At 43.4% G+C, this 10,996-nt stretch overlaps 1 protein-coding gene across 2 annotated transcripts; it reads right to left on the minus strand.

The window, feature by feature from the left end:
• Window positions 1-1,621: 1,621 nt before the first annotated feature.
• CDKN2AIPNL (CDKN2A interacting protein N-terminal like) lies at window positions 1,622-9,984 on the minus strand. Of its 2 annotated transcripts, XM_049873662.1 has the most exons (3): window positions 9,691-9,984; window positions 7,722-7,821; window positions 2,005-2,110 (listed from the first exon to the last, which is right to left on the minus strand). In XM_049873662.1, exons 1-3 carry the CDS (start codon window positions 9,927-9,929, stop codon window positions 2,099-2,101), a joined length of 351 nt encoding a protein of 116 aa, XP_049729619.1. In that variant the 5' UTR covers window positions 9,930-9,984; the 3' UTR covers window positions 2,005-2,098. The 2 variants fall into 2 exon arrangements, with proteins under 2 accessions (XP_049729618.1, XP_049729619.1); XM_049873661.1 differs by lacking the exon at window positions 7,722-7,821 and having other exon boundaries at window positions 1,622-2,110.
• Between the last annotated feature and the right edge of the window lie 1,012 nt (window positions 9,985-10,996).

A 10,996-nucleotide genomic window follows, 5' to 3' on the forward strand; every position in this document is an offset into this window, starting at 1 on the left:
TTATTCCAGAAGAGAGCCCTGGTGGCACAATGTTAACCATTTGTTAAAACACTTAGCTGCTAACCAAAAGGTCAGTGGTTCGAACCCACCAGCTGCTCTGCAGGGGGAAAGACCTGGCAATCTGCTCCCGTAAAGATTTCAGCCTAGGAATCCTCATGGGGCAGTTCTACTCTGTCATATAGAGTTGCTATTGGTTGGAATCCACTGGACAGCACACAATATTATTCCACAATTTAAACTTGCTTTATGCAAAGGATGCATTCCTAAATGGCTATCGTTATATTTTGGCATTATCTCTCAAAAAGAAAAGGGCACGCATGATGAGAATTCTAATAAAAAATGCATCTTAAAAGTGAATAATCCTTTCTGTTTCCTCCCAGATGTCCTTTATTTGCTATTAAACTCTAGTACATTTCTGAAAAAATCAATTTCATTGGAGCAAGGGACTCAGCCATTGTTTCTGACCTAGAAGTCTCAATTTAAGGCATAGTTATAATTTGATGAATTAAAATATTTACACACACACAGTGAATAATCAGATTTTTCCACTTTGTAATTTGTTTTTTTAAGCCTCACAAATTTGTAAAGATAAATCAAAATGTAAAGAGGCTGGACTACATTTGAAGACAAAAATAGGTTAAGGCTCAGTGAGCACTATGGCTCCCTAACATTTACTATCTTAATTAATCCTTGCCATACCTCCTTGTGAGAGGTTATTTCTTTGATCTCCATTCTCCAACTAAGGTTCAGAGGAGAGAAATGGCTTATTCAGTTACAGATCAGAGATAGACTGCCTCCTTGGTCTCTTCACTCAGTCCATCCTAGTAGTTGGAAGTGGCAAGAATGTGGCCCACAAAGGGGAGCTGCCCAGCCTTAGCCTCAAGCCGTGGGTGAGTCTTGTCCCATTTTTCTGGCCCAAGACTCCATGCTTCCCCAGCAGGCTCTCCTCTTCAACACATCTGTTAAACTACCTATATTCACCAGTAGATTACACTACGGCAGGGTCCACTGTCTTTATTCTCCACTATCCTCAGTACCAAGCACAGTACCTGGCACTGAATGAATCCTGCTGATGCAGACTGTTGCTCTCTAAAGGAAGCCCCTCTCCCAGTATTTATGCCTGGAGATTTCCACTTATTGTTCTAAATTAATAGTGGATACTAAAAGAGGAATCAGGAACAGGGAAGGGTACAGAAAAGATACCTAACTAAAAAGGGGCAAATTAATATAAAAATTTCAGAGACAAGCAGGACTCCAATAAACAAGTATTTCCTGAGGGGCTACATCCAAAGCAGTTCCTCAAGTCTTTAAGACTGAAGCCTCAGGCTCCCTCCAGAAAAAAACAATGTAAGCCTTAGCTCAGCAACTTGGGAGACCTTCTAGAGAATCTACAAATTGATTGGCTGCCTGGCAAAGCTGTGGAATCTCATGTCAAGGAGCTTTAAAATAAACCCAGATACTTTAGTTAGGCTGCCTCTTCCCCAAAGACAGTGGGTACCTCTGAGAGACCCTCTAAGACCTATGATTTTATTCTCACCATAAAAAAAACAGATAAGTGTGTGTGGGAAGGGGGGTATATATATGGCATCAATTTGAGGTAGAAATAAGGAAATAAAGATTGTTTTGCCTGGGTGGGGTGGGATGGGGTGGGGTGGAGAGAGGGGCATAAAACACTCATACTTAAAAAGGAACATTGTTAAAAAATCTAAATTGTAAAATTCATTACCTGACATTATTAACATTAAAAAAAGGCATTTTTAATAAAAACTTTGATATTTAAAAACAGAAGAGGGCCTTCCCAATGTTAATGAACTCTTAGAGTGCATGATTTATAAATACATAAAGTGTCCGTGTATACTTTTACAATGATAGTTTCCGGAAGCGTAAGAACTTCTAAAAAGCCAATCCACACAGATTCCATTTCATTCCAACTGCCTCTCTTCTTTCTGTTGGTAATACCATTTCATTCCAACTGCCTCTCTTCTTTCTGTTGGTAATACCAGGAGTCTTGAAAGAGATGCTGGGGTCAATGTCACATTTATCCCAGCCTCTTTGCTGAGCCTGTAGCTGATGATGAAAGTGTGATAAATCTTCTACCTTAGCTTTGATGCTGGGGAGGAGATAAGGGGGGAGAAAAAGAAAAGGTTATATGGCCATGTAGCCCAGTGAATCAAATTCACCTTCATAAATTAAAATCTAACAGTGATGCAATATTTATGTACTACACAGATGGCATGCAGTCTTAGAAATTATTTTACTACATACAGAAAATTCCACAAAACATTGACCCCAACATCCATTTGGAAGCCTAAACCTAGTTTTCTTGACTTCTCACCTGTTATTTAAAAAAAAAAAAAAGTTGTCATTTAGTCAATTCCAACTCATAGCAACCCTAAAGGACAGAGTAGAACTACCCATAGGGTTTCCAAGGCTGTAATCTTTACGGAAGCAGGCTGCCACATCTTTCTCCCGCAGAACAGCCAGTGGGTTCAAAGTGCTGACCTTTTGGTTAGCAGCCAAGCACTTAACCACTGCACCACCAGGGCTCCTTGTGATCTGTAAGCATACCCAACTTAAAGTGATAACGGAAATACTTAAAATACAACTTTTTCCTGGCATGCTCTGCAATGAAGAGATCTAAAAACAAAATCACACAAACACTTATTGTTCTAAATGAAAAGCAGCAGAATTCAGGTAGTAATTCACAACATTTCACATTGAGTCAGGGTTTTAAGAGATGGGAAGTTTATGTATTTCTGGGTTTCACACTGTTACAAACTGTAAAAGCATGTCTGCAAATAGTGACAAGTTGAAGCAGATAGATTCTTTTTGAGTACTCTCTAGCACCTTTGGTAAATTTAAACTTGGCTATAGACAACTTTTAAGCAGGGCGTGAAGAAATCACTTTGGCTGTCACCTGGATTTGAACGGATTTCCTTAACATTTAGCAGTGAGAGTGAATCAATCTGAGAGTCTTTTTAGTAATCAGAGTTTTCAAGGTATGACCTATTTTCTAGCTAAGACTCCAGTCTTTGAGAGAGATAAAAACAAGCTAAATTCCTCAGCAAAAGCAAAAAACAAGCCTTTCTCCTTTTAGGAGAACGCAGTTATTACCCAAAGAAACCATCTTTAGTCCAAAGTGACAAAGAACCCCCCAGGCCATCTCCTGAATTTCTGATAGAACAGACCAAGACTACAGCAGCACAACAGCTGCCGCTGACTATGGCCACTGCACGTATGGACAACATCTTTCCAAAAGGTATTGGCAGCTAATCCAGTCATCCTGACTCTGGTATTACTGAGTCCACCGCACAGCGAGACTAGCCTGTGGTGTCAGACACAGCCTTCCTGGCTGCTTCAATTTCCAGTGGATAACGGAAAAGCACAGGTAACTCCACGGAGCGTGTATCTTGTGATACAAGACCTCCCCTGATTTAACCAATCTGACAGGTTGAATTTTTTTTTTTTTAAATACTCACCAATACTTGCTTCCTTAGAATCCCAGCTCTTTCCACACCAATGGAGTGGCCGCTCCATACCTCAGAGCTTGCCAAGACTGGACATAATGCTCAAAAGAAAACCAAAACCTACCTCGACGCCTTCAGGTCAATTCCATCTAATAGCAACCCTACAGGACAGAGTAGTGACACCCCAGAGGATCTCCAAGGCTGTAATCTCTAAAGAAGCAGACTGCCACATCTTTCTCCTGAGGAACAACTGGTAGGTTCAAACTACGGACCTTTTGGTTAGCAGCCGAGCACTGAACGACTGCACCACCAGGGCTCCGATGCTCAAAAGAAATGTAGGCAAACTTGTTCTCCTAACTTTTCTTTCATATTTCATATACAGTCATTTTCCACAATGTCATTTTCCCTCTTGGGATAAAAATGCTCTCAGGGAAAATGGACAAGTAATTACACTGACAACTTCTTTCTTTGAGCCAATAATGATAGCTTCTTATTCCTCGTGAATCACTCCCCCTTCTCCTTGATTAAGACAATACCTTGGAAAAATTAACTCTGACAGTCATGGTAATAACACCCTTCCTCAGTCAGCTGCTGCTCTTTGTTAATTATCACTCATTAATGGCTAAGCTGATCAACCAAAGGCTGATAGTAGGTGTCTAGGAATGGCTGTTAGAAAATTGAGATTATTTTCCGAATATATTCGTGTTTGAATCTCTTTCAAAAGAAAAACCATACACTGCAACTGCTTGACAAATCACACCTGTCAGAGGCCGACACACATTTCTTTTCTCAGACCAAAATACCAGAACAAAAATCCAGCTGGACAGACCACAGAGATTACTTGCCTCAAAGCTGCCTAATAGCCATAAAGTATTTTTAAAATCTTACTTTAATGAGCGACGTGTCTAAGCTATCTTCACTGTCTGGGTCTTAAGATACCAACAATGCCAGGCAATTCACTTCTGCTTGCTAGCTGGCTTTAAAATCCAACTAAACTCTTTAATTTTAGAGCTAAGGATCAATTCTGGGCAGAAGAACAACAGACGTTTTCAGGTGCGTGGCTTGACACCAGGTTTTTTGTCTCTGAGCTGACAATGTTGCCTAATGTTTGCCAGCTTCCTCTATTACATGCAAAACCTCAGGGAAGCGACAAAACTACTGCTGGGAAGTCCTTGGGTCTCTGTGGCCTCTTTCCATTGGGCTCCCTAGGCGGTCTTCAATGGAGAGGGATGCCTTCAACAAAACACAAGTCTGTTGTGGCACCTAGACCAGGTGACCTGTTCTCAGGATGGGCTTCTCTAGGATGGGCAAAACTCTATGTGCCCTCTAAGTATCTCAGTTTTCAGAATCAGCTAAATTTCGTTTTCAGTGGCATTAACAGTTTAAAATTAAACTTGGTTACTAAGAAAACGTAAGTTTAATTTGAAGGAAATTGAAACACACATAATCCAAAGATGTTATGATGGAATTATAGCCTTCCTTCTGGCTTCGTCCAGGTAGTTAAGTGCTAATGATTGGTATAATGACAGCAGTGGTGTTTACGGATGCCAGGTTCATGCCTGAGGACACTTCTCTGGAGAGGCACACTGTACAGTCACAACCAAGAATGCACAGCCCAGGGCAGAGGCTCTCTATAATTGTGAGGTTCAAGACCATTTTTCAATTTTTAAGTTAAACAGACCACCTCTTCACACGCAACACACCCACTTTTTCACAATGGTCTACGAATAATGTTTGGGACATGCCTACCAATGAAAAAAACCTCCGTAGTCTCCCAGGGATCACCTTTCAGCCAAACAATAGACAGGCCTATAAAGTGAATAATAATACCCATGAGGAATGCGTTCCTCAGAACAATCAACCACATGAGACTAAAAGGGCAGCACTTGCCCAAAAACAAAGTTCAGAAGACAGTAAAGATGGGCGAATGGAAACGGGAAACCCAGGAAGGAAGTGGATAGAGTGCTATCACATTGACGGGACTGCAACTAAGGTCACAAAACAAAATGTGTATAAATCGTTGAATGGGAAACTAATTTGCTCTGTAAACTTTCACCGAAACCACGATAAAATGTTCAAAAAAAAAAAAACCTCCTTAGTCTCCTCCAGGGTCTGCAGTCCAATATCATAAAGTGGTCTGATCTCTAGCCTAGCATACTGGAAAGAATAAAACTACCTTTCAGAAGCCATACAAGACAGAGAAGTAATAATGTAGAACTGATGGAAAAAAAAATAGATCTGAGGGAAGGTAGAATACCTCTCGAGAACAAAAAGCAAGGAGGGAGTCTGCCATAAGCAGTGAAGAGGTGAAGGCTCAGCCCATTCCCTTCCCGTCCCACCCAATGGAGGGCTCTCAGCAGCTGTCTAGCCCCTCCTTGGCAGGGTCCCAGGAACTTCATCCCTCTGAGATACCCAACCAGGACTGTCAAGGAATGTTTACAAGTATCACATAAGGGGATCCATAAAGCCCAATTCACATGGCTCCCTGAAGCTTTTGGTTCCAGGTTCAGATTAAAAACTAAAAGGAGGATTTTTAGGAAAATCATCTGAAATTAAGTGGGAAGTGCTGTTTGGGCCTGGCATACTTTCTGGACAGCTGAGGATTTGATTAGTTACCTAACACCCACCTAGATGGAGACCACCTTAAGGGCCTTGCCTCCCAAAACCAGACCAAATTGGGGTGAAGCAAGGGCTGACCTACGTTTCTGAGGGCAGAACTAAAACGGGGTAACAGACTTTTACTCCGTTGCTTTTGGTCAATTTAATATGCACTTTTCTGAGCACCTTCTCTGGGGTAAGCCTACACTAGGTTTTAGAGTTATAAGCACCAAACTTTATGTGCCATTTCTTTCCTCAAAAAGGTCACAATCTGGGGGCAAAAGAGGCACACAAATAACTATAAGTCACAAATTATGCTCTAGAAGAGGCCTGCATAAAGTGCCAAAGGAACTTTGGGATATAAGGGAACAATTCTGCTGCCTGAAGAGACAGAGGCAAGTCAGAAAAAGAATGTCTGGGAGTGATTCTGGAAAGCAGCTGCGATGAACAGCCCTATCCACTAAGGTTCCTTCTGTCGCATGCCCCAAAGTCCTAATAGAAGGATCTAGGCAACAGCTCACTGTGTAAAAAGTCCATAGCCACAGACCAGACTAGGCCTTGAAGAACAGGGAAGAGCTATGGTGTCTGGACATTACTCCTGCTACATTCTCATTAGCAAGTTGGAGTGGCCAAACAAGTCTGGTCTGGCTCTCATCAGCTGGGGTGAGGAAGAGTTACTGTTACCAATAAGATTTTTTAAGAAGTGGGAAACTTTAGCATTCTGGCCAACATTTACTTAAAAAATCAAGGAAAAAGCTCAAAACAGGATGTACCCAGGAAAATGGAAGGGGTCAAGTTTATGTGTTACTCCACTCACAATGCAGAATTTATCATACTGTGTTGTTATCTAATTATGAAAAAGTTTATAGCAATTACGGGGAAATAAGAATGAAGGCTTAATCTAAGATACAACTATTGGTCTCTACTCGTCCAGAGCAAAAGAAACAGAAGGAAACCAAAGACTCGAAGAAACTAGGCTACAGAACCAATAGTCTACACAAACAATGACATCACCTACTTTGAAAACAGAAGAACTAGATGGTGCCCTGTTACCACTATCAACCCTTCCAACCAGCGGCTCTTTAGACAGTCTCAGATAGAAAGGGAGAAAAATGTAGAAAAAAACTCAAACTCCTAAAAAAAAGGCCAGACTTACTGAGAAAAATGAACCCCAAGACTATTGCTCTGAGATACTCTCTAAACTTTGAACTCAAACCACTCCCAGAGGTCACCTTTCAGCCAAATGACAGACTGGATCATAAAATAAATATCAGCTGTGAGTACTGTGCTCCTCAAAATAACTGTCTAGATGAGACCAAATGGTTAACATTTACCATAGGCCAAGGATGAGAAAGCAAGGGGGACAGGGAAGACAGATTAATGGAAACAGAATAACTGAAATGGAAGTAATGAGAATGCTGATGATACTGTGAAGAATATAATCAATATATCACTAAACAATATGTACAGAAATCCTTAAATGAGAACCAATTTCCTGGGTAAACTTCCACAATAAAATTTTTTTAAAAAATGAAAGGGCTTAGACCTTTTGGACTAAACAAGAACATTCAAAAAGCGATACACTCTACACATATCTTAAAGGCAGGGGCTGTTAACTACACTATTTTATTAAATGCACTTGGAAATCCTGTTTACCTTTTTCATTAATTCACTTCTGGTTGTAAACTGTGGCAGGTCTTCCACCTCAATCCCATCCGCCATTTCCATCACCTTGTCTAAAAGGTCTTTGTTGTAACTGCACAATAAAAAGTAGTAAGGGAAAAGCCTTGGAAAAATTATTTGTCACTGTAGGTTAATATGAAATTGCTGGTTGCTGGGCTTTAAACTCAACTCTCAAAGAACTGATTTGATATTGCAAGAGAAACCTATTAACATGTTCAGCAGCAGGTTAGGCAACAGTTCTTCCTGCTTATGGATACAGAAGTGGGCTTTAGGAATACCAAGAGAGCAGATGTTTTTATATTTATAAAAATAAAGGCACCATACATCTGTTAGTACATATTCTTGGATATCGTATGAAGGCCAAAAAATAAATAAATTTTTAAACACACGTGGAATGTTAGTCTAATAAAAATGACATTATTTGCTCAGTAGCCCAATTCTCTGCCATTTGCCTAAACTTGGATAAAAAAAAAAAAACTTGGATAGATCCTGTTAAAAAAGAAGGCAGAGAGAAGGAATAGATGCATCTAACACTGCTTCCCCAAATCCTATTCTAATGACCCTCAATGTCTGAAAACCAAACTTAGTGGCTTAGGCCTGGAGAGGCCACGTGACCAGAGGCAGGCAGCCATCCAGGTATAGTCATAAGTCATCCTGTTATCCTAACACAATTTCAGGAAATTCTAAAATAAAAGAGTGTGGGGAGTACCCAGATTTGCCACCTTCCTCGTGGTGGGTTACGAAACCAAAAACCGAACTCGTTGCCATCAAGTTGATTCCGACTCATAGTGACTCTATTGGACAGAGTACAATTGCCCTACGGGGTTTCCAAGGCTGAAATCTTTATGGAAGCAGATTGCCACATCTTTCTCCCACAGAGCAGCTGATGTGTTTGAACTGCCGACTTTTCAGTTAGCAGCTGCACTCTTAACCACTGCACCAGCAGAGCTCCGTGGTGGGGTATAAAAGCAAAAAAATCCACTACTGTTAAGTCAATTCTGACTCATAGAGTCCTATAGGACAGAGCAGAACTGCTCCATAGGGCTTCCAAGGCTGTAAATCTTTACAGAAACAAGCTGCCATGTCTTTCTCCTGCAGAGCAGCTGGTGGGTTCTAACCACCGACCTTTGCGTTAGCAGCCGAGTACTTAACCACTGTGCCACCACTGGGCTCCTTGGTGGGTATACCAAACCAAAAAACCAAACCCATTGCTGTGGAGTTGATTCCAACTCAGAGCGAACCTATAAGGGGTGCCTTAACAGGCACTCCAAAAGCAAGCCCTTGCCCTCTTGCTGCAGTAGCCAGGATGCAGTGGGCTTCCGACCCTGACAAAAAGGCTTCTGTTATTTTTCATAAGAGGGACGGCAGGCAGGCAACCCTGGCACCTGCTCACAGCCCAGCAGGCCGGTGACTGGGGAGTAATAGTCAATGGACAGAGATTACATCCTGCCAGAAGTGGTAAAATCCACCCGTCCTGCCAGAAGCTGCATAACCCTTAGGTCTATCCCTTCCCCTCCCTCAGCTTCTTCATCTGTAAAATGGGGGTCTTGGTGTCTGTCTCCGCACGGTTATCATGGGGGTTAAAGGAGCTAACAGACTTAAAACGCACTCAGTAAAAGTTATGGTTTGAGCTAATTATTGTAATAATAAAAATAACAATGGCAACTTCAGGTCCTACCATGTATTGAGCCCTTGATGGATGACAGCCCTGTGCTAAGTGCTTTTCACCTTGTAGTACAGTAATCATCACAACAACGCCTTTTCCAAATGAGGAAACTGCGACTCAGAAAAGTTATCTTTCCAAGGGACTACCAGGGTGGGAATCAGCCGCAGGCCGGACCAAGGCGGTTGAAGGTCGGGGGCGGGTTCAGCCTGGGGCAAAGAATCGATTCAGGACAAAGCCATGGATGAGGGCTGTGGATCGGAGGGCAGGGGACCGCACCTGCAGCCCAAGAAGAGGTGGTTAGCCCAGACCATGGAGAGGGACAGCAGCTGGTCCAGGCGGCCGCCGCCGTCGGGCGGGTCGCGGTAGTCGGGCAGGTGGCGCAGGATGAACTCCATCCGGGCTTTCCATTGCTTCTCGCTCTCGGAATAGGAGCGGAACTGCTCCGCGAAGTCGGCCGCCTGCCTCACCCCCGAAACCAGTTCCTCCACCGCAGCAGCCGCCTCGCCACCCACCATGGCTCCCGCCGCCGCCAAGCGCCGTACCGGCCCACCGCCTTCCCGACGCGCACCGCGCCACTGCACGGCGGCTAGAAGAGCCCCAGCGGCACACGACTGCTCTGGAGGACCGGCCTGGAGCGCCCTCGCGGGGACTGGCGGTCCTGAGGGGGAGGACCTGCCGGCTGAGCCCGGCCCCTCAAACCTCCGCAGCTCGCGGCGCCTAACGCCAGTCTACCCAGACACTGCAAGGACTGTTTGCTGACCACCCAGCGAGGAACGAGACGGTAACTGAGGCCTCCACGCACAGAATCAGGGCGTCCCCCTTCCAGTTGGGCAGCCACCTGACAGCCGGAACTACACTGTGTCCTTCATGCCCTGGGGGGATCCTCAGGCACCGCCTCATCCTGAGCGACGTCAGGGGTCCTGGACTCAGACCTGTCAGTACTGGGGTCATGCATGTGACTGTCTGGGGTTCATCTTTGATCGATTCTCAATGGTCTCGACACCCCATCTAGCTTGTGGGCGCGCCTTTCTGGAGCAAGTCCATTCCATTCATCTAACCAATAAATTCCTGCCAGGCAATTTGCTAGGTGCTGGGTATATACAATGAGAGAAAAGTCAGAGTCTTGCTCTAATGAAATTTCCTGTCTAGTGAGGGAAGCACACATTAGTGAAATAATTGCTCAAGTAAATGGAAAATTCCAACTCTTGACAAGTATTAATACGACTGCTATGACAATGAATAAATAGAGGACCTGATCCAGACTTGGGGCCAGGGAAGGCTTCTCCAAGGAAGCAATGCTGGAGAACTGAGGGATGTGTAGGAGTTAACTCGGTAAAGGAGAGCAGGCCATAGCAAGAGAGTCTGACCTGGCAAGAGAGCAGCAAGATCTGTGTGACTGGCTCCTAGAGATCCCAGAAGAGTAGAAGAGATGAGACTGCAGAAGTCAGTCAATAGACCACCAATAGGGATTGTGATCCAGATCCAAAGACAAACGGAGAACCAATGAAGGATTTTAATGCAAAAGACCTCTTTAAAGTGTTAAAAAGCAAAGATGTCACCTTAAAGACTAAGGTGCGCCTGA

Source organism: Elephas maximus, chromosome 2 (assembly GCF_024166365.1).
Source record: "Elephas maximus indicus isolate mEleMax1 chromosome 2, mEleMax1 primary haplotype, whole genome shotgun sequence".
NCBI classification, from domain to species: Eukaryota; Metazoa; Chordata; class Mammalia; order Proboscidea; family Elephantidae; genus Elephas; species Elephas maximus.